This window comes from Corapipo altera, unplaced genomic scaffold (assembly GCF_003945725.1).
Source record: "Corapipo altera isolate COAL_440 unplaced genomic scaffold, ASM394572v1 0, whole genome shotgun sequence".
NCBI classification, from domain to species: Eukaryota; Metazoa; Chordata; class Aves; order Passeriformes; family Pipridae; genus Corapipo; species Corapipo altera.
In genome coordinates this window covers 8,262,954-8,287,326 of record NW_020884872.1, presented here as the reverse complement: position 1 = coordinate 8,287,326, position 24,373 = coordinate 8,262,954, and the positions used below count along the sequence as shown (strand labels likewise).

The 24,373-nt window shown below is 39.8% G+C and overlaps 1 protein-coding gene across 1 annotated transcript; it reads left to right on the top strand.

Annotated features, from left to right (window-relative positions):
* The first annotated feature begins 777 nt into the window (after positions 1-777).
* On the top strand, positions 778-21,264 carry LOC113948778 (cytochrome b-245 heavy chain). Its single transcript, XM_027646689.1, has 13 exons — positions 778-883; positions 3,530-3,625; positions 5,051-5,161; positions 7,648-7,732; positions 8,955-9,100; positions 9,508-9,698; positions 12,618-12,747; positions 13,641-13,733; positions 15,093-15,346; positions 15,631-15,793; positions 16,594-16,740; positions 17,932-18,056; positions 18,775-21,264. The coding sequence occupies exons 1-13, from the start codon at positions 839-841 to the stop codon at positions 18,899-18,901; spliced, it is 1,713 nt and encodes a 570-aa protein (XP_027502490.1). The 5' UTR covers positions 778-838; the 3' UTR covers positions 18,902-21,264.
* The last annotated feature ends 3,109 nt before the right edge of the window (positions 21,265-24,373 follow it).

The window sequence follows — 24,373 nt, the reverse complement described above, 5'->3', positions numbered from 1 at the left end:
ATTCCTTTATCTCTCTCTCTTCTTTTCATTACAATTATTATTATTGTTACTGCTGTAGTTATTATTTTGTTTATTTATTTTGTTTCAATTTTTAAGCTGTTCTTATCTCAACCCACAAGGTTTACTGTTTTTTTCCAGTTCTCCTCCCCACCACGGGGGTGAGTGAGCAGCTGTGTGGTGCTTTGGTGCCAGCTGTGGTTAAACCACAACATGTGGTGACCTGGTTCCTGCGCTGGGGACTCAGTGAGAGTGGAAAATATGAAAAAATAGTTCATCTAGTGTCCTCAGTTTTGGCCAGAGCAGAGAGGAATTAGCAAGGCTTGAATGTGCTACACAAGAGGAGTGTTAGATTACATTTCAAAGCTTCTGTGTACACTGAATTACTGGAAGAGAAATAATACTAGTGACTATTTATCAAGGATCAGCATGAACTGCATCTCAGACTTGAAGAGATAAAAAATGACAAGTCTGGGCAGAGATAACTCTTTTGTGCTTTCTATATTACACCTCAGCATTTAAAGTTATATAAAGTGGCAATACATCTTTTAGCAGAAAACCTGAGCAGTTGTATTATTTACTTTATCCTGTGCATCACAAAGAAAATATAGGCTATTTCAATAGTTTATATATATTTGGGTTATGAAAAATTATATGTAAAGATAGTAGAAACACGTTTGAAAGAGAACCATGGCCATGATTCAATGGTTAACTTATTTCCTAAATGAATGAGAAAGGAAACAGGTTGCTGCAAGCTTCTACTCTCACTTCCTTATGAGAGAAGACATAGAGGCTGTCCCAGAGAGAGTGGGGCTGTTGCGCGCACACATCTCGGGCAATCATGGGTAACTGGGTGGAGAATGAAGGACTGTCCATCTTTGTCGTTGTAAGTACAATTTTTATTGTGATTTGTGTCAAGTAAAAAATTCTACAGAAAGTTGTGCTAAGCAGTTCTCACTGTGCCAGTGAATGATGCACCTGATTATGCTGAAACTAGGGCAGCAAGTGCAGGGAAATGCTTCAAGGGAATAATTTTTTCAGGAGGTCTGTCTGGTATCTCAGTTGCTGTAGTCTTCATTGTTAACTGAGAAATGATCGTATATTAACTTTAATTTGCTCTGTTAAAAATATTTTTGTTAAGGAAAACAGGTGACATTACAACTCACTTAACTATATGCACTTCAACAGAAAAAGCAATTACATCAACCACCTTTCCTTGCACTTTTGTAAATGAAAGTGGGTGCAACTGAAAGCACAGTGTCTTGGTGGTACAAAATACGTATTAGAGTCAGATTCAAGAATTTAGAGCAGATTTCATGAATCCTTCATCAAGAGAACTAGTATTTGAACTGAATTTGTTTACAGCTTGCATAGAGGGGCTGTGAAAGTAGGTTAAATTAATTCTGAGTAAAATTTAAAAGTATTGAAAATCCCAGTTGCATTTAAGAGTGCTAAAGAGTAAGCAAGGCAGTACTCCTTGGAGAAAACTAAGTTAATATTTCAGTGGTTTTTTCACTTCACAGTGTGAAGCGCTATACGTATACCTAAATACATATGCTATATGCAGATACACATATTAAATAACATATACAACACAAAAATGTAAGAGCAGTTAAGGTATTGTTGCCAAGTGTGCTTAGTAGATGTAAATGGTGAAAAGAAGAAAGAGAAGACGTAGAACTTAGATATTTGTGGTGATGGAAATGTGAATATCTTTATTCGAAGGAGTATTTCTGCTGCTATGAAGAGTCAATACTTTCATATTACATTGTAGATGAGTAGCTCTAGTTTAGGAACATAACCCTGTAGCCGTGGCACTTCAGTGCTTTGAAAGGGAGTAACTGGATTTACTGTCACCTTCAGTAACTTGAGGAAGTTGAAACTGCCAAGAGGTGAATTTTTGCTTTTTCTTTTTTTTTTTTTTCCATCACCAGAACTGAAATATTAAACGAATTAAGTAAGAGGCCTTTATTTTGTTCAAATAAGGAATTTGAGTTTAGAGCCTCAAAGCTGTAACAAGGTCAGCTAACAGGGAAGGAAACCTCCGGAGACACTGATAAAACCAGCTAAAAGGGCAAATCACTGGAAGCCTTACTGAAGGGTTCTGCTTTGGCCTCTCCAGCTTTGCTGCACTGACACAATTTCTACAGATGTGCCTCAATAGAGCAGAAACATGTCAACCTGAACCCCATCCTGTGCTGCCACCACTGGTGCTGGGCAAAGAGATGACTGACTGCAACTCTACCCAAACTGCCAGAGGGTGTCACAGTGTTTTCAAAGGATCCGTGTTTCATATGAGTTAACACCCAGAAGAATTGTAAAAGACCACCAAGATGAGGTCAGGTATCTTGGTTTTTAAATGCTTAGGATACTTATTTACAATCAGAGTGTGTGAGAGTGTACCCTGAGCATTTAATCCTGAGATTAATCCTGAGAACCAAATCCATGGTGTTTTAATGAGGACTTGGGGATTTCCTATATACTGCCTTACCCTGGTGGAAATCCCTTCATTTCCCAGTATTTATTTACATTTTCAAGATCTGAACTAGTCCTAATTTATTTTTTTTATAGTGCCAGTTGTGTCAAAACCACCAGCAAAATGTATTAGGATAACTAGGGTTAGGAGGGGTGAGGGACTGTAATGTCACAGTTTCTGGAATCTTTGACTTCTAACCAGGGACTGAGTTTTCTCCCAGATCTGAAACTTTCTCTGTTTTCATGCACCACTCAGCAAACCTACTTAGACAGAGTGTACACTGATGCAGGTTTGTTTCAATATGGGATATGAAGTCAGCCGTCCAGCTCTAGGAGGGCAATTGCCCAGGTTCATAATGATCTTTTTGCCCAGATGGACCTATGAGTTGATAACTTGTCTTTTACTAAAGAAACCAGATAAAACTTGCACCATGACATGGGCAAGTGTGAGAAAATTCTGCAGTACAGCTACGAGGAAGCCCAGTTTTGGCTAGTCTGCGTGCTACCAATATTTAATATTTCCTGATGGCTGATTTCAGACCCTCAAAGCCTCCTTTTCAATTCAGCCCTAGGTGTAATTTAGGCTATCTGTGTTTAGATCTCAAGCTTCTTTGTCCTTTGTCACAGCTCCTAAGTCTTCCTCATACATAGGTTAATGTGCCTGAGGAACTGCCATTTGGCATTGCCTGAGGAAGGGCAATTAACTCCCGAACTTTTAATCGTGTTTGTAGATTCAGCTACTCACAAAATTAGTTAAACACCTGTAATATCATGGTCCTTTTGCAATTAACATGTAAACTCCTTGAGCTGTGCAAAAGTTTCAGCCACACATTGCTGTATTTTGGTTTATTGCCACTCCTGTGCCCTGCGTGCACACATCAGAGCCTATTTACACTCGAAAAATTTTTGTCACCCCTGCTGAAACATTTATACCCTGCAGAACAAGTCTGTGCAAACAGAAGCACAGGGAATTAATTGACCATTATCTAAGCTGTGTAAATTCAGATGGATGATCTCTAAGAACAAACTGTAAGCTTCCTGTTTAATTCTCTTTCAGCTTGTGTGGCTGGGGTTAAATGTCTTCCTCTTTTGGTGGTACTATCTTGTGTATGATGTCCCACCAAAGTTCTTCTACACCAGAGTACTCCTCGGCGTAAGTACAAGACATTATTATCTTGGCATAGACAGAGCACAGCGTTTTTGCCTAGTTCTACTTGACTGAAACAGTCAAGTGGCTGGAGCAGTAGGTTCATGTAGGAGTTAAAAGTCACATGCAAACAGATAACTGAATGCAGACAGATGTCAAGTGCTTCTGAAGAGAAAGCTGGTACACAAAATAGAGAGATCCCATTCCAAACATGCTTTCGGGTAGCTATTATGCTCCTGGTAATTAAAGTGAACATTAATCGTGGCTGCTTTATTAAGCAAAAGTTGAATAAAATATTGCCATTGAACTATTGTGCAATTATTTTCCCTTGCAATTATTTTTCAGAGCATGAATAGTTTACAAAGATATTAGCTCTGAAAAGCAATCATCATTCACATATTCATCAAGCGTCTGAATTACAGTCAAGTTGTGAAGCGATCCTGGATCCTGGGCTATTCAATATAATCCAGCTGGTTAATGCAACATTATGTGTGCTTCTAAAAACTTGATTCCAAAGCTACAACGGGTCATGACCAATTGACAGGGAAAATTAATTTGTTCACATATTTTAAAACCTTGATCACAGACATAAAAATCAGCCTAAGCTTCAAATCACAGAGCACAGGGTTTTATCACGGTTTGCAAAGCCATGGTTTAATTCAACAAAGCATGAAATCTCATTCTGCATACAGCTTCAGATCTGTGTTCCAAACCCTGTCCTTTGCAATCATGATGTAGTTGTCTTTGAAGTAGCAGAGACCTGTGTTTGAACAAGTAGGGCTCAGTGTAACCCCAAGTCAGTAGCTGCAGTGTGAAACCTGAAAAGGTCCCAGTCCATGCAAGGAAAGCAAATGCTATCTTTTCCTTCCCTTCACTGTGTTTGGATTAATATGATCATTATTCCCCTATTTCAAACAGCCTTTGTTCAAAAATCTGAAATAATTTAGGGTGTGAAAACCAACATTAAGGAAACAGATTCCTAAAAGATGAGGCAACAAATTTCCTTAGACTCCCTTTACTGACAAAAGAGAAGTTAAGCCACTTCCCTCATAAGCTGTCCCTCTACCATAACCCCCAGTCAAACTGAAACAACAGCTGTGAGACTTTCTTTACACAAAACTCTACTAATGGTTTAGATTTGCATCTGTGTTTGACTGTTAATTGCCAGACATGACAGGGAGCTTTTTATACAACCATATTATTTGAAAACTGAAGGTGTCTGTCCGGAGGAACATATTCTATCTGCATGTGTCTCTGACTTTGCCAGAGCACGATTACTGCAAAATGTGAACATTCACGTTGTTAACATGAACTCTAGATCTCACACCCATCGTAAGTTGTGATATAATAAATAAATTAAATTTGTGCCTATCTGTGTCCCAGATGATGCCTTAGGCAGTGCATTTAATAACAGCCTCTCTCCAATTACAGCGTGCCTTGGCCCTTGCAAGGGCTCCTGCAGCTTGCCTGAATTTCAATTGCATGCTGATTCTGCTGCCAGTATGTCGAAACTTGCTCTCCTTCCTCAGAGGATCAAGTGCGGTAAGATGAAGAAAGTATTTCAAAATTTATGAAAGATATTAACCTGAACAGCCTTGCAAATATGTCGAGAAACTTTGTCCAAGTTCCCCAAATATACCACACTTTGGGGATGTCCTCTTTTACGAAGCAGATAAGCCTGGAGTTTTGCTTTGAGCAAGACTGAAGTCTACTGCCCATGGTGTATCTAGAGCTCTGTTGTGAGGTTTAGCCTTGAATTAGTCCTCTGTTTTTTGCTGCCTCCTGGGCATGGTGCTGCCCTGGATGCAAAGTCCCTCTTTTGGCTGGCAGTGGCTGTTGGTGCTTACACACATTCATGTCATTTGTCACTGATGGAAAACTCACTTAGAGAGGGAGATGTTAGCCCATGTCTGCCATCTTTCCATAGTCAGTACCTAAGATAAATGTAGTTTTTCACAGACTTTCAGAATGGGACTTTTTTTTCAGCTGGTTCATAAATTACATTCTTTTCAGTCTGAGTTGCATTTCCATCTCAGGATGAAACAGTTCATAGCCTTTTGACATTTTCTAGCTCCCAAATGCAGATGTTACAATAAGCACTAAGGAACCATCACTAAGAAAAGCACAGATGATTCTAAATGACAGCTGGAGAGGCTTCCTATGATAGTACTGACTGTATCACACTGCCAAAATCAAGACTTCAGGCTATTATAGCAGAAATAGTGCAGACAATGCAGGCCATGATCCAGTGAAAAACCAATATTCTCAAGCTCATGAACTGTCCTTCCAAATGTATAATGATTCCTCCTTTCTTTCTGGCCACTTTAATATATACATGATCAACAAAAACAGTTAAAAGAAGCTGATTTCATCTCTAAATCTAGTATGAATTCTTTTATGCCAATGAGACAGTCTGTGGGGGCCGAAAAAGCAGAGCAGAAGAGGAAGTGGTAAAACAGATGCAGTGTTTCAAGAGTCCTTCATAAGAGAAGAGAGTGGGATGTGAAGTAATAAGAAAATAATCAGAGACAACCCAGGCTGTTCCTCCATCTAGTACATATATCCTGAAAATAAGTGTGGCTGAATAAATGAGATGTGCCTGCCACATTAAGCTCCTAAATCACATTTAGGAGTACGGCCAGTGCTCTAGACTTCCTAAGGCACAACACTTAGGAATATGAAGTTGGAACCACACACACACTGGGTTTTCAGTCTTTTCCTATACTCCTTCAGATTCTGGGCTGCTACAAAAGTAGACAACCATACCCTCCATGTACGTAAAAGGAAAGAGAAGAGTAAATAAAACTGTAGGTCCAAAAGTGTCCTTCCCCCTGAGATAGATCACCTAGTATCTATCAAAATTCAGAGCTGACTCCCCAGGCTTCAGGAGTCAATGATGAACATAAATTTAGTAAGAAATAAGGTTGCTATTGGACAAGACAAATGCAACTGGAGATTCCACAGAGGTTGATCTAAAAGTGAGTTGGGCAGAGATCTCCTGAGGTCAAAGCAGTGAAAGATCTGAAGATACTTACTGAGAGATTACTGAAAGGCTAAAACACGATTCCAAGCACTGAGAGTTGTACTCCATCTGAGACTTCATGCTACATTTTATTCTACAATCTTTTTAATTGTGTCTCAAGATACGGAGACAGCCAAATTTCTCCTGGCCGATATTACAGTCTACAGAAATCATTGCAACAGCCTCAGAGTGTTTGCCTCTTGTGAGGAAACATTTGTGTTAGTTTACAAAGTATTTACTTCCCTTGACCAGCCAGCAAACCCAATACAAAGCTACAACACATGATAATCATGCCTTCTAACTGTGTGGAGACAGCAAATGCCAGCTTTACAGGAACTCAAAGTTCAAGGAAGACTCCCAGTGACTGCAGCACAATTCAGATGGACCCTGTTAGGAACCCATCATCATTCTTCATGAAAATATCATTCTGTTTTTCTTAAGAACCAAATTCTTTGATTTGTGTCAGCAGAGATTTTTTCTGTTTCTTTTTGGGTTACTCCAACAAGTTGTAAGTGAATTCCTACAAGTACACTCAGTGTTTTGGGGAAGGAATCCCTTTGTATTACCACCATAAGTGACTAGCACATTTGGGATGGGAGCTCTCTGAGACAGTTATACCCAAACTTTACAGTCCATTTCTACAGCATGAACCACAACTGTAGGATCCTGATGCTGAGTGGTAACTTGAGAATCTGCCATGGTAGACTGTGATCCTTCCTTCTGTTTATAACCTATAATTTAACACAGATAAGATATATACATTTGTCCTACCAGATGTTAAGTTTTTTCTCATTATCAAACACTTTGTTTTGGGGAGACATGCTGAAAAATAATCTGTTATTTCCATTTTCTGAAGTATGGGGTAAAATATTTTTGACTATATCTAGGAATTCTAGATTTCTCCTAGCAATACCAGCAATTGTTGTGCTCAGGGTCACCGTTTTTGTCCCTGCATTGAAAAAGTTTGCAAAGACAACACAAATAGTCTTCAAATATGGTTTTTTAGTGCTGCTCTACCCGTATCAGACGACAGCTGGACAGGAACCTCACCTTTCACAAAATGGTGGCATGGATGATCGCTCTTCATACTGGTTGGTACTCTAACTTTTCTTTGTTTGTAGCTTTCTTGCGCATTTTTTGCACAGAATCTAAGTGGGATTCAAGTTCTTAAGGATATGAGAAGAAATATGATTTCATTAACCTAAAGGACTCAGTGTGTGCCAAAGCTTAAATCAGATTCCAAATATTTGTCAACTGGCAGAGAGCAAAAGATAAACAAGAAAGAATACTTTTATTTTGAACAATCAGCATGATTTACGACAGTTTAATAAGGTGTATTTAGCAATGCCCTGAAAACCAGGTATCCTGGCTTGAATTCTTGTTGTTTAGACTTATTTCTTAGCTGACTACTAGAAACAAATAATAGAAAGTATTAAAAAAAAGGTATAGAAAGTGTGGACTGGCCATGAAAATGTTTTTATTATAATTTATCTCTCATTTCCTAAACTAAGGAGTTTCTAACATTTTTTTTTCCATCAAATTCCTCACTTCTCAATGCAAGTACCTTGCAAGTCACACATCCTAAAACAGTCCCTGTATCAGCACATCACTTGAGCTGAGCAGGTTCCCTTTCTGAGCTGTGGTTGAAATCTGAGCACCACTTCATAGGGAAGGAGCAGGGTGATGCAGTTAACATCAGGCCACAGAGGAGATCTGCAGCAGAGGAGGATTGTTTGAGGCTGTTTGATCTGCATCTGTTTTGAAGGTGAATAAGTATCTGCTTATATGAGAGGAGACAAATTTTGTAAAGCATTGTACAGTTTTACCCCTGCAATAACCTGTAGTAGAATTAGTGCAAAACAACTCAGCTCTTTTAGGTTTTTTGATACATTTAACCCAGCAAGAATATTATTACTGATTATTAGCATTATAAAAGAACAAATGTCACCCCAAAGAAATCCAGATTCGCTTCTTGGCACTTCTACATAAACCCTGGATGAGGATGATCCTGACAAATAACTTAAGACATCCCATGATTCAGTTTCCCATGTATTAAGATACATTGTTGAAAACCTATGTTAAACAAAAGCATGCTGGAAACTTCCCTTTACTTCTTATCCACGCAAAATTGGTAAACTTCAGGTGGTAAAGCTTTAACAGTAAAACACATCAGTGATCTGAAATTGTGGTGAGGAGGGTGAGAATGGCAAAGGTCTAAAGCTGCAGCTGACAAACGTGACAACGTTTCAAATGTAACTCGAAACCATGAGTACTTGTGCTTAACGCTGATTATTCGTTTCCTGTCACTCCCAGCAATTCACACCATCGCACACTTATTCAACGTAGAGTGGAGCGTGCAAGCCCGCGTTGAAGAGAAAGGAACTCTGGCAGCTGCCCTGTCCAGCCTTGGTGATGAACCACACGAAAGCTACGTCAACTTTTTTAGACAAACTATTGGGGTACGTGAAATCAGGCTGTGAAATCTTTATTGCATTTGTTTAGATGATCATATAAGACCAGGGTGCCTATTTCTGGTGTGCAAAATCCGGGTTTGGGCCATCTTGCAGCAAAACCTTGTATAATTAATTTCTCTATGTTTGTCAAGAGTAGTGTTGCTAAATTTTGGTGGCACCTTGAACTTTTTCTCTTAAGAAATTTCAAAGTAGTTTAAAATTATTATGCAAAAACATATATCCTGCAAAGCAGTCTTCTGACTGGAATGGGATTTTGGCATTGCTGGCATACAAATTCACAGAGGGTGGATTTCAGACTTGTAACAAGGTACAGGGTTCGGTGAGTGATGGTTCAACTGGCTCTGCTTTGATGCAACCCCTTCTTTAGACCAACATGTACATTTATTTCACAGAATCCTGTGGGGGGTCTATATGTGGCTTTCACGTACTTGGCTGGTCTCACTGGCGTTATCATCACACTGGCCCTCATTCTAATCATCACATCATCCACCAAAACCATCCGAAGGTCGTATTTTGAAGTATTTTGGTACACCCACCATCTCTTTGTCATCTTCTTTATTGGCCTTGTCATCCACGGTGCTGGGTGAGTATTTGTGCTTATCACAAAATACGTGATAACTACAGTATTTTAATTTAAAGCCCTCTACACACATGACTATAGGATTTCAGTCACTGAGCAGCAGTTATTTTTGGTGTGCCAATCAAAGTGATGGGCCAATACAGGCTCTGAGAGCCAAGAGGCTCTCTCTGAGAGGTGCAACAAGCTGTCCACATACATGACGTTTTATGATATTTTGGCAAACCACTCACTGACACTCAGCTTTTTCTGATATCTTGATTGTAACGCTCTTTTCCAAGGTTCCTGTTTCTAATTGCTAATTTGTTTTTCTCTCCTAAAAGGAATTGCATCACACACATGCATGTAAGGATGTCTCAGTATAAAGATTATACAGAGTCTAGAATTTTGTTGGGTAAATGAAAATTATAATAATCACAGATACAGAGTTATGTTTCAGATTGGATGAACTTTTAATATCAGCAGCATTTAAGAACAGATTTTTAGCTGCTGTAGCTCAAATACAGTAAGTTTTTCTAACATCCAAATGCCAGACATCTTTTTCCGCTGTTGCCTTATTCCATATCTTCTTGTGAAATAGCTGAAAAGCCTTATGAAACAGTTTTGGCACCACACAATTTTATCCCTTAGAAAAATGAACTTTAGTTCCATTTTGTAAAACCAAAGAACTCATAAATAAAGAAAAAAAAAAAGACTCAAGTATCCAAGCCACATTTTGTAGTTCATAATTACACTACATTGTCCTTTTTAAGGGAAATTCTAGATGCATTAGAAAGCATGCTTGAAAAATACCCAGTGAAAACTGACTACTCAAAACCGCTTCCTTTCATTCCAGTAATACCATAAAAAAAGACAGAAATGAAAGTAAAACGGGAAGAACAAAAATAGAAGGCAGATGGGGATCACCCCCAATTATTTGTCCATTCCAACTTTCAAAACAAGGAGAAGTTTTAAGCAAAACCTGCTGAAGGAAAAGAACAAGTGATTCATGTTTTCTGTAGCAAATATTGTAGAGTTACTGACACAATGCCCAAACTTGTCAGTAGCTACTACACAATGCTGTCATAAAGAGGCACAGATGTCAGTTTATCTCAGGAGACAGAAGGCTGTCACATGTATGTATTATACACATATGTACATAAATATGTATTTACAGAAAACTGAACCAAATATTACTATTAGAATCAACGGGCCAAATTCTTGTCTGGTACAAGCTCTTATAGAACTTTTACAGCACTGATTTTTTTTGTGTATGAGTTATGTGTCACAGACAAATGTTCCCAATTTCCCATCACTGTAAATGTAAATAGGAGAGAGTATAGAGGTGCAGTTCACTCTGCTATGGAAGCTAAAGAAAGACTTTCAGCCAAAAAAAAGAAGTCATTTTAAGGCTACACTACTGAAAGCTGAATTACAGTACCAGAAGAGTATCTACGTTGAGTAATAAGGGAAAATAAGTTTTTCTTTCTCTTGCACAGGGCAATGACATTTTCAAACCTTGAACAGAGCATAGGGCAAGGCAAAAACTCTCAGGCTGCCTTTCCTTTAAGCAATGGGGTGAACAGAGGGGGAAATGGGCTCCTCCTGTTCCCATAACTCATCCCAGAGGGTGGCTCAGCTGAACCCAGTGTCATTAGTGGGGAAGTAAATTGCAACTGCTGATGTTCCTGCAAACTGCAACTCGTGACACTCCTGGGACAGTGTCACTGCTTCCCTTTCTTTTCCAGGCAGGATATTAATCAAACCTTTAATGTGGAAGATGTTCATTAGTGATATTTATGAGCAGAGCAATATCTTAATTTTCAAGAATGTACACAGACTTTCTAATAATCCTCTGATAAATCTGTCACCCAAAGATAGGCATGCATGTGACTTAGATACCATGGGAGTTTTTTGAAATATCAGAAATGTAGTCTAGTTCACAGACACTGAGTTAGAAAAGCAGGAAGGGAAGTCATGGAAAGAAGATATCAACAGAATTATATAGGCATAAAACTAAACAGCCTGATCAGAATCAGACTGTTTCTAGAGAAAATCAGATCTAATCTGAATTCTTCTATTATGATACTTACCTACTGATTACCATCATTTCTGGGACTCTCACATGCCCCTGAGGTTGGCAGAACTCCAGAGAGAGGCAGCAAATAGTGAACAAGATCAGAATACACTTTTTGCCCTCGAAACTGAAACTGTCTCTCAGCACCAGTTCTGCCACTGGAAATACAACTGGATCAGTCAGAATTCTCTATAATAAAACAAACAACAACAGCAACACAAAAAAAACCTAAGCAGGCAAGACTATAGGGGCCAGATAATCAGCTGATGCAAGCTGGTATAGCTGATATAGCTGCTTTCTGTAAGAAGCATCTGTGTTCACTCACACCACCTGAATGGCTGCCCCACAGCTTTAAAGGGAGAGGAAGGGTCAAAGTAAGAATATATGTCAGAAAGGGCTCTCCAAATTTGTAAGATAATAGAAATAATCTCTGTACTGGTCAGTAGAAAATTGATTGCTTGTCCACTCCAGGTTTCGGGCTTTTTGATGGGTTTTTTGTGGTTTGTTTGGTTTTTTGTTTGGGTTTTTTTTGTATTTGGTTTTGGTTTGGTTTTTTTTTATTTGAAGAAAAAAGCAAGATAACTCAGAAAAGAAAAAAGCTCTCCTATTGTGACCACATCCTGGAAATGGCAATGGACAGAACTCTAATCTTGAAATCGGTATTTTCTCTCACAAACTTTCCTCCCAGTTTTTATTTCTTTATTAGCAATGCTGTGGGTTGATTAGAGCACTAAAGCTGTATCAAAGCTATAGCAGTGCAATAGTCCACAACTCAATATAAATAGAGTAGTACATAAATAGAATAACAGTAAGGGACAGATATCTTCATTTTAATTTCATTGCCTTAATGATCTTCACTTTTCTTCCAGGCGTATTGTAAGGGGCCAGACAGCTGAGAGTCTGGCTGAACATAATCCAGAGATTTGCTACAAGAACTTCACTCACTGGGGGAAGGAAGGGGCTTGCCCAATCCCCCAGTTTTCAGGGAATCCTCCTATGGTAAGAAAAGTTGGCTTGAGTGTAAATCCAATTGAAAGTGTTTACAGTTTACTCTTTTTCTTAAATAATATATGCACTTGCATAGAAAAACAGCCATGTAACCTCAGTGCTCTTCGGTGGCAGCTTTCCTTACATGAAGAAATAGATTTCAACACAATGGATGATAAGCAGAAGTAGACTACAGACAGACAGGCAGACAGACAGTCAGACAGACAGGCAACCCACTTTAATTGTGCCCTAAAATGAGCACAATTAATAGGCAAAGCAAATAAGCAAATGGTATCTGAGAACTGTATATCCAAAAACTAACCAGTGTCTTTCGGGGTTTTCTAGAATTACATAACAGAGAGTTTCAGATTGTTAATGGATCCTTAATTAATACCTCTGGAAATGCGACATTGAAACTTCAGCTTTTACTGACTAACCAACCTCGTTTTTCTTTCACATATCAGACTGATCTGTTAACAGAAACCACATATTTTCCTGCAGTAATACAGACCTGAGTCAATAATACATTTAAAGTTTTATTCCGCATTTCACTTCATTCCCTTATTTTTTAGACAGGGACAAAATTGCTTGTAGGAAAACACCTTGCTGTAACTCTAGTAGAAATTAAAAAGCCAGCTGTAACTCTCTGACCAGAATTTTGAAGGTGTCATATATCTTAAGGGCTCCCAACTCTGGCTAATAAGGAACCAAATTACTTGAACTTCATCTCTGCCTGTAGCATTTCCAGGATTTGATTTAATCCAAGTTGCCATCTCGTCGAGTGGACAGTGTCCCTGTCCACAGTAGGATGGTTGGTACTAGATGGTCTTTAAGGTCCCTTCCAACCCAAATCTTTCTACGATTCTATGATTTTCATCACTTGACTTATTGTCTTCTGCTTGCAGACATGGAAGTGGGTAGTAGGTCCCATGTTTCTGTACCTGTGTGAGCGGTTGGTGCGGTTTTGGAGGTCACAGCAGAAGGTTGTTATCACAAAGGTATGTGCTGATGCTACACCTAATACCAGGCAAAACACTACCATTATTTTCCAAATGGTACAGCAAAGCCAGAGGCTCCTACATAACAAAGTTGTCAGCGAAAGGCATGTTCTGACCACTGTCATGATGCAAACTTCTAACATCCTCTAAAAGGGAGCAAGAGGAGGAAGTTTAGCTAAGGCACAGGACTGAATCTTAGGAAGGAGAATTTTCATTTTATTGGGTGAAAAATTCCACAATGCAGAAATTCAACAGACTTAAGAGTAATTTAAGATACAGAATAAATGACTTCTGAAAATGAGAGTTAAAGGGTGAATATTTTATGCCCTCAAATCTAATGCTGAGCTTCCATTCCCCATGATGTCCTGTAGAAATAGTAACCCAGGTTCTGTAAGTCTGACAGTTAAATTTGCTAGGCACTAAGTTTAAACATATAAAAACTACCCTGGCCTTTCCCAGTGTAACTTCCTCACATGACACTGTGCTGCACCTTGAGGACACACCCTGTTCAAATCGCAGCAGGGTTTGGGGGATGACATTAGATTTCTCTACTGTGCTCTAGAACAATGTTGACATGTTGGAAGGTGCCTATATACTCATGTGCTTTTGGTAATTTTACCAAAATGTCTGTGAGTCATTTCTACACCATATGTCTCTGGTACCTGTTTAGTGCCCTGTTAGCAAAAAATTTCTTCCATAGTTGTAAGCACTGTTATTAATACCTACATTGGCAGATAGAGAGGCTTGATTCTCCCTCTTGCAAATATCTTTTGAAAAATGAAAATAACTTTGGTAAACAACTTTAGAATTAAAAAATCACAGTGGCAGAATTACTAGCAATTACTAGCCTTGCTTCTAGAATATTGCTTCTGTTTATTCTTGGCTAAAAATTAGCCAAGGTACCATCCAACAATAATAAGACAACATCACTTTCCAGTGGTTTTGCCTATCCAATTCCCTATCTGCATGATAGCTCTATGTTTTCTCCCCTTTATTTACAGTCAGGTCCATTAACAATGTGCTCTGTGCAACTGTGTAAAGTGCATCTGGAATTAACAACGTGCACACGTAGATCTGGTGATGTGTTACAAGATGTGCCAGTCTGGTCTGTCCCTTTTGGAGGGACTCCAAGCGTGGTGTGAAAAACTGTTTCAACCAAAAAATCAGCATCTTCTCCAGGCTTTCATCTGGCTGTCAGTGCTGTTCCTCACTCTCAGTTCTGCTGGGAAGACAGTTTCACCTGCTTCCCTTGCTCTCAGAGCAAAAGATGATGACAGTGATGGAAGATGTTGATACATCCAGTGAACAGCGAACACAGACGTCTTTTCCTGTTTTTCTCCCTTGTCCTTCTCACTGCAGGTGGTCATTCATCCCTTCAAGACAATTGAGCTCCAGATGATGAAAAAAGGCTTCAGGATGGAGGTTGGACAATACATTTTTGTCAAATGTCCAGCTGTGTCTAAACTGGAATGGCATCCATTTACATTAACCTCTGCTCCAGAAGAGGATTACTTCAGCATTCACGTCCGTATTGTGGGAGACTGGACAGAGGGCTTGTTCAATGCCTGTGGATGTGATAAACAAGAATTCCAGGAGGCATGGAAGCTGCCCAAGTATGTACAAAGAATCTCTGTGGTAAAGTTAAAAATCACTTATGACAGTTTAAATTTTGCTCAACCAGTTTTGCGACACCAGCTATAAAACCTTAACTACTTCCATCACAGATATGGGCCTTAAGTGGCTCCTCACAGTTTCTTCTATCAACTCCACCTCTCCTTTTACTGACTAGTATTCAGCCCAAGTATGCATTGTAGCAGAAAAATACCTTTTTACTCTTATTTTAAATGGTGTTAATAAATATTCATTATTGATTTATTGAGCATACTTTCAATTTCAGGATAGCTGTGGATGGCCCCTTTGGAACAGCGAGTGAAGACGTGTTCAGTTATGAAACTGTTATGCTTGTGGGAGCTGGAATAGGGGTCACTCCCTTTGCATCTGTGCTCAAGTCTGTGTGGTACAAATACTGCCACGATGCGACCAACTTAAAACTCAAGAAGGTATGTGTTCTCATCCCCAGAACCCATGTAGTTATTCATGGGCCAAGAGCCCAAATCAAAATAGGAACAGCAATGGTGATCTGCCTCCAAAAATACATAAGTCCTAAAAAAAGAAAGAGTCCAGTTGCCTCACAAGGTTAGCAGGAGGGATCAAAAGGAAAAGCATAATGAAAGGAGAAACAGCCCATGAGCAAATGTACCTACTGACTGTGGCCCTGGGGATTTCCACGTGCACTGGAGATGGTGTTCAATCTCCTTGAGGAACACAAAGTCTGAGGCACTATTGCAGCCTGGGCAAATATTGCATTCCTTCCCCGAGCACTAAGAGAAAAACTTTTCATCAGTGGCAAAGCAAAGCTACCATCCTCCTCTCCCCTCCTGCCCCTGGAAACTCCCTATGCAAAGGTGTGGGGTCATATTTTGCAGTTATGGTCTTATTCAGAGAACAGAACTGGTTTTGTTATCTCCTTTATCTTGCATGCCAGCAGACAGAAAGAGAGTTCACCTCTAAATCATTTCTTTATGTCCTAACAAACTGTTTTACAAGAATGTAAGCAGGGAAACATTGTGAACTAAAAATGTTGAAGAGAAATAGAAAGATATTTCCTTGTTCTTGCAGTCGGTCATTCAGCTTTACAACCCTCCCAGCATTAAAACTGATTCAACAGCATCCTACCCACCTACTGAAGTGGTCAGGACAATTTCTACAAGAACTCCACAACCCTCACTCTGTCAGCAGATATAAACCCAGAAACCATAAGTGCCTATATCCCCTGACAGCTCACTCTTGTCTCTTCCAGATTTATTTTTACTGGCTTTGCAGGGACACTCATGCTTTTGAATGGTTTGCTGACCTCTTGCAGTCTCTGGAGGCCCAAATGCAGGAGAGGAATAACGCAGATTTTCTCAGCTATAACATCTACCTTACAGGCTGGGATGAAACTCAGGTAAACACACAGTGGAAAATAACACTTCCACATGCACTGGTGTTAATCTTAGCAAGTCTGTTTTGATTAATGTTCAAATGGTCTTTTATCCTGGGCATTCATCTGTCTCTCAGAGGTTTTGTATGCAGACAGGTATTATCCATCAGGAGTTACATGGGATCAGTAACTAATGTGCACTCTGACATCCTGTCTGGTTTATTCTGGCCATGCAATGTGGGAAGCAGGCTTTCCTCGCAGCAGCAATGTCAGCTGACCATGAAAGTATCTCTAAAACAGTTAATGCTGCCTAAAGCATATAATTAAAAGCATTTGAGACCAGAGAATCTAATGCACAAAGGGTGAACAATAGCAGCGTATTTGTTTCAGGACTCTCATGAGTTCCCTGTCTGGTCCCACACTTGTAGATTACTGTGAGGGTACAAAGGAGCAACCACTTGAGAATGTGTGATGAGTCAGGAGACTCTTACTTTTAGTGAGGTTTTAATTAAGTTACATCTCACTGTTGCAAAATTCACCATGTGCCTACAGTGCTGTGGTTCAGCTGGACAGAGAGGGAGGTGGAGGAGCAAGGTAGGATGTTATCACATGTACAGTGTTAAAAAACAGGAAGGGAAGAAGAAAAGTCCCACAGTTTTTGCTTGGAGAGAAAGTTACCTGTAATTTTTTTTTTTCTCACATAAAATTTCTGCAAAACTCTACAGGGCCTGAACTTAAGCCCTTAACCACATCTTCTCTTCCTGGCTTTACTTAACTTAGCTGGTCTAGGTGACAGTTACACAGGCAAGGCCTCATGTGGATCAAACCTTCCAGAGAGCAAACTGGCAAGACTTCATTACAGTCAAGACAATTTTATTATTGTACCTGAAGGGAAAGTTTTGTTTTAATTTGCAGCTCTATTTTAGAGTTCTTAGACCAAAACATTTCATTGCAAAAGAAATGTAATTGATTTTTGTGATCAATTCTTCATAGCTTTAACTTTTGAGATCACTCAATGTGGGGAAAAGCAATGGGTAGACACTGATAGTCAGGGCTTTATGAATGTTACCTTTCCTTTCAAAACCCCATAAATTCCATATTCTTGGTTGGGAAATAATTCAGTCAATATTGACATTCTTATTTTTTTTAACAAGACATGATGCTCCCATATCTACCTCTGTCTTTACACTGTCCTTTGTGTTTCATTTCCCACAGGCCACTCACTTCGTGGTGCATCATGAAGAAGAAAAAGATGTGATTACAGGCCTTAAACAAAAAACCTTGTATGGAAGACCTAACTGGGAAAATGAGTTCAAAACTATTGCTGAGCGGCATCCTGGGTAAACCTGTGCAAATTTATAGTGTCTAAGGTCTTCCTTTGTCTAAATACCATGCAGCACAATCTTGTTCCTCTGGCTGATAAAGTCTGAGGAGCATATTTTTTTCTATCAGTCTCCAGGTATCTTCTATTCTCTTTTCAGCAATGAAAAGAGAATCTTTTCCAAAGTGTTCCAAATTTTGACCAAAGTGTTTTGACCTACAATTTAAAAAAAAAAAAAAAATCATCCTTTTTTGGTCAGGTACTTCTTGGAGTGTATAATTACTAGCAGAAGATTTAGGAAAAAAACATAGCCCATCATTTCAGCTGAAGTAAATAGGAATGAGAGGTGATGTCTAAATACCTCCAAAACCACTTTCTACTTCTAAAAACAAAACCTGAATATGGATGACCTTTAACTAAGCAGCTAAAATTAGTAGGAAAAAACCAGACAACTCCTCTTTGGTGCCATAAGACCTTTGAAGCTCTGTTTCCTTGATCCAGAGAGGTTGATAAAGCTGTTTTCACTGACTTCTGCTAAGATTTACCCACCATTATTTTAGAAGCAGCAGTAAGTTTTAAGGGATTATAAATTTTAAGAAAGAGACATCCAATTCTACTTTAGTTCCTGTAATTGAGAAAAAAAACCCCTTGCACTATAGAACATAAAAATTATCTACATGAAGAACATCCAGCTGCTCCATACCTAGTTTCTGACTATATTTTCATTTTCTTAACAGCTCCAGAATAGGTGTTTTTCTCTGTGGACCTGAGGGCCTAGCTGACACACTCAACAAGCAGAGCATCAACAACTCAGAAGCTGACCCACGAGGAGTACACTTCATTTTTAACAAAGAAAATTTCTAACTCCTAAGCATGTGGGAGTCATTCAGTACAAAGTCTAAAGACTGGATGTGTTTTTTCGTTTTGGAGTCTGGGAGGGACAGCCCAGCTTCTAATTTCAGCTACACTAACAAAAATCCCTTTGCTTCTTGGGAATTATTTTGGCGCTGTGGTAGAGCAAAAGAGTCAGGTTTTACCTCAGGGAAGTTTGCACTGCCCTACATGTGCTGGCTATTTAGTAGAAATCTATTTTCTTTGTCTGTGTGAGGGGATTTTCCCTCAATTAACTGCCTTTATCCTCCTATTATTCATCATGACTGCTGAACAGTCTGGGCTGCCTTACGCATTTGGGAGTCAATTCACACTGATAAAGCTTAATGCTATTGAACAATAAAACATTCTAGCATAATGCTTGCTATTGGGAGACCATAGCTGCAGCCAGTCCCTGAAGCAAGGGAAGTTGGGGAAGGGTGGCTGGGAAAGTTAGTTCCTTACTAGAGGAAAACTCTTTAGCGCACCAGTGTCTTCCAGGCTTCCAACATAAGCCTTAAATACCCTGCCCAAGAGAGAATGCAGGCAGCTGAAAAGCACCTGCTTCTCTTTAGGGAAGTGGAGAACTGGAAAGGAACCACCTGGGCTCCTGAGGACCACCCCAGCTGCAGGGGTGTGACGAGGAGAGATCCATCCCCAGTCCCACACCTTGCATATGAGCCATCGCTCGGCTGCTTTGAACACTCTCAGTTTCACTTCTTCAGATTCATGGTGCAGGGATCCAAACAAGAAGAGGTTTTGTGTTCTCAAGACTACCATTTCTGATTTTCAAGGCTGAAAAAACTTGTTGTTAAATGGTTTAATGGATATTTTTCTGAAGCACTCTTAAAAGCGCACTGTGCTTTTGGCCCTGTTGCTCAGCTGTTCCTCTTTGATGGTGAAAAAGGCTTGGGAAAAGAACGATCACTTTATTTCACAGCTACAGAATAAGTCTCCCATACACAGCACAGTACTTCTGTGTGTACACTACAGGTAGCAGGTTCTTAAAAACAACAACAAAAAGAGAACTGAAAGTTCTGATAGCAGTAGCAGAGGAACAAAAAAAAAAGGCAATAAAAGCAGAAGCATAGAAAAAACACTGAAAAAGCAAGAGCAAAAAGCCTTGAAAAACCACTCCAGTTTAGTATACTATCAGTCTTCTGTTGCCTAAGCAGTTGTCTGCTTAGTGATTTTTAAACTCCACAGCCAAGCCCTGTGATAGTTCCTACACAGCACAAGACCTTGCTGACAGGTTCTTACAGCCTCAGAAGAAAGTGGTGGTCTCCTTCTGCCATTTCAGACAAGTTTGTGAAGCCATCTGGTTGCATGTGGCATATTTTACACTTCATCTTGCCAGACAGGATGTGTTCTCCATCTACAGCAGTTTTAAATGTTATCGAAGCTCTCAAAGCTCCTTCAGAAAGACAACCTACCAGTTCCTATTTATTAATATCAGTTTTTGACTAATGTTGGCAGGGATCGGCTCTTGGTGGGGAATTTTACACTTCTTTCCCTCAGAAAGGCCATATTCAAATCCACATAATTCTGTCTGAAACGCACCTATTAAATAATAGTAGAACATAAGCAGAACCTAAGAAACTTCTTCTGTAGAATGAAAAATATTGCCACTGAAATATAATAAGGGTCTCGTTCAATGCAGAGAGTACTGAAATATTTGCCTTTGATTTTAATGAAAATGTGATCAGACTTTTATACTCTTAGAAAGCGGGCAAAGAGGAATCACAAGGATTCGAATGGAGACAGCATATTTATCATATGAAGAGTCTTGGAGGGGTGTATTTTAATTCACCCATTAATTTTCTAAACATTTCCGTGTTTGTTCTTAAAAGGGATCTTTTCTTAGTCAGTCATTTGCAATGACACTCCCTGACCTGCTGCACACTTGTACCAGGGTTTGTTTTTCACCCAAAACTCAGAAAAAGTAATTCTGTGTTTGTAAATAAATAATTATCATCCTAAAACATATAAAAGAATAAGCAAGTGATAGCTTCTCAGTTTCTTTCAAAAGTTTGTTATATTCCTGCTAAAATAGGAAGCCATGCATTATCAGTCATGGTCTGAATATGAAGGGTTGTTTATATCTAGGATACATGAGTGAAACAGAGAGCACTGAAATACAAATATAAGAACCAAACTAGCTTGTCCTCAGGGCAGTGGGCTACAGGTGAGCCTAAAGGACAGTCCTTCTTTGTGGCCAAATGCCACTGCTTGCAATCTGACCAGATTTCAGCCGGGGCTCTTGCTGAAAACTTCCTCCTTCCGCGTGTTTGTGGATTTTCTCTCTTGGTGGCAGGGAAAGGGATCACTTTCACAATAAACTGATTCTTTTGCTGTCAGCTGATTCTTTTGACTCCAAAGGGCCTGCCCTGGAAACAAAGGGCGGTCTCTCACCTTTGTTTGAGAAACATGGTATTATTCAGCAGTTTAGCCAAGGCCATCTGGCACCATGACCCTGCTGCAGTAGCACCATCAGGGTGTTCTGAAAGGCAGGGCTGTCTCAAGGTTGGTTCTGCGGACCCCAAGGTGAAACAGCATTAGTGGGGTGGCACTGAATGGTTGAAGGCAGGACTTGAGGGAGCTCCATGTTTCATTGATGAGAGCCAATTGCCACCACAAAACTCTTCCTTCCATCTTTATTAAGTTCCTAATTTGTTCGGTGACAAAGTAAACGAGCTATTGCGCTTGCTCTGGCAGAGCTCTGCCACTGTCCACACCCACCAGGGTCTCTGGGAGCCCTCCAGTATCACCTCCATTTCCAGTGGAATCTAAACAACACAAGCAGCTCTCCCAGTAAGACTGTCGTTTCACAGTAATCTTCAATCCTAGCTCTGCCTCATGGGCGGGGATGACTCTAAAAGAGATAAAACACCATAAGTGCAGACAGGAGTGCAGTCTGTGTGACACATGGTGCTGAACTTAGGCTGTACCTGAATTCACAAAGTGGATTGACATCTGATCTGTCCTTCAGTTCCAAAAAATTTGCTATTCAAATGAAAAATGATCTGCTGAGGGTAAGAAAAGCCAGTTGTTGGACTATTAAAGTAACTGTTTAAACTAATGGAAGCAATTACAAGTTCAGTTCAAAGTGACTGAAGAGTTGGCCTTGCTTATAGCCTCAGCCTAGCATGTTTTCCTCCCTTTCTTATGTATTTTCTATGTCTTCCCATAGGTATCATCCGAAATAAACAGTTAATCAATTCATTAATATCTTTGCTCTCCAGTCCATTGTAATTAACCTTACAGTTAAAAAAGATCATAACACTCAGGGGTGCTGCGCAGCTCTGGTTTCCACTGGCCTCATCTTGATTTTGGAAAGTGGAAAGGTGCTTTGGAGAGGACATGGCACTGGGCCATACTCAGACAATGTACTCAAACAAGACCTTCATCTGTACTGGGTCTCATCTAGTCCTCCTTCCTTCTCTGGTACCTACTTGCAAAGTGTGCACATGGGCAAATGAAATTCAAGCTTTCCTACACTAAAAATGCTACTCTGCCTGCTCATCACCATGGTGGGGAAACCACGCTGATTGCAAAATAGGTTTTCCTCTGAAATCTTTAAGACTTTCTCTGCTGTGTGGGGATTTTCTGCCTTTCAGTTCTCAAATGATGGGTTAAACTAAATTAGAAAGAGAAAGAAAAAGCTGCCTGTGAAACACAAGTAATTTTTGAAAAAAAAAAAAAAGAAAGAATGTTAATGTCTCATTATGGCACTTTTTCTGAGGATCCTGCTCTATTTTTGGAGTGTTCTTAGCAAGTTAATGTTTACCGATTTTTTTTTTTTTATCTTACAATTAGTTTTTTGTAGAATTCAGAGCCCAGTGTTAACCCTGGGCTAACACATAGTTATATATCCTCAAAGGAAGTCAGGAGCATACATGAAAATGCTACGGTTCTAAGTGCTGGCAGGATCAAGATCCTCATGCCTGACTGTGTGAAACAGTGTCAGTTCCACAGGCAAGCCAGAGTAGTTATTTGTCATGAACCAGACATTTGGTTTTGCATTTGATACAGACCTTAGCAACCCACTGGTCTCATTTACATTCACTACCAGCTCAGACCAGTAGTTAAATTAATCACAGTAGAGTGGAAAAGTGTTGAAAGACTTGATTAAAGATTACAAACGCTTTCCAGTCCCATTTTGCACCTCTGCTGGCTTCATTCCCTCCCTTTCCACTGGTACTTTTCTGCCTGGCAAACTGGTGCATTTCTGCCCAGACAGCTACTCTGGATTTCTCTCTGTCCATTTCTTCTACCAGTTGCTGCTGTCCTCCCTTCACTTACCCACTCCTTCCTGCTCCCAAGCTCCTCAAATTTCCTAAAACCCTCTGACTCCCATGTCTTTTTGCCAATGTTGTAAGTGCTTGTGCCCAATGCAAGTTCAGGGAGTGGCACAAGAGGCACTCTGAGCTCCAACCACTGCAGTGCACATCTCGTGTAACATGATTCTGCTGCAACCTCCCCTGTGACTACAAATAGACCAGGGCTGTAGCCACCTCTGCATTGCCAAAATGGACTGTTTTGGTCCTCTCCCATATTATTTTCTCCTTCTGCTTAATGATTTTAGTTTTAAATTCTGCAGTGAAAGAAATTTAGGAGCTGCTCTACTCTAGGTTTTCAGCACGTGGGTCAAATTATGTACATTTATCCTGCAAAAAAATACATGCATTTAACCCTGTATTTCATTTGCAGTGTTCAGAGATGAAAGAAATAGCCAAAAAACTCACTACCCCCAAATACACATCTACCTTGCTGAGCGTTATTGTACAGGGAGGGAGAGAATGGCCTGCCAAGGGGGAGCCAGACCACCTTTATCCCTTGGAACTGATGTTTTATAATTCTGGAAACAATTTACAAAGCAAGGGCCCCTACAAATAACCTTTTGGATTATTTTGTTTTGTACTTGTAGGTCAACTGGTGTTGAGACCAGAAAACATATACCATTCAGTATAAGTTTTATGGTCTCCAGGACAAAGGGATTGCAGAGATAACTTTGGACACCTTTGAAGGAAGGTGTAGATGCTTCTTATGCTGGTTTTGTCTTTTTGCACTCCTGTGAGCTAGACTGAACCATGCAAAAATCTGGGGTCTGCTCTGTGGCTCTGTAAGGTTTCTCTTTGAATGATGGAGAGCACTGACAAAATTCAGGTGGAGTTTTCCTGGGTGCAGAAATGACATAGGGAAGAACTTGGACAAGGCAATTACCATTATCTCTTTGCAGTTAATAGGGCAAAATGTAGCTGTCAATACTGCTGTTAATAGTAGGGTATTTTGGCATAGCGAGTGTCCAGTTTCATATCACAGACTCTCCACAAATACAGACTAAAGAGATTTCTACCTTACAGTGCCATAGAGCCAGGACATAAGTGAATATCCCTGCAGGATGACCCAAGGCTGGGCCAGTTCAGATGAACAGCTACTGAAAGAGTTGCTGCTGTGGTTTTATCA

Coding starts and splice junctions, on each gene's coding strand:
- LOC113948778 (XM_027646689.1), top strand. CDS start 839: ATGGGTAACTGGGTGGAGAATGAAGGACTGTCCATCTTTGTCGTT. Junction 12,748..13,640: donor TTTCAGGGAATCCTCCTATG/GTAAGAAAAGTT, acceptor TTCTGCTTGCAG/ACATGGAAGTGGGTAGTAGG. Junction 13,734..15,092: donor AGAAGGTTGTTATCACAAAG/GTATGTGCTGAT, acceptor TTCTCACTGCAG/GTGGTCATTCATCCCTTCAA.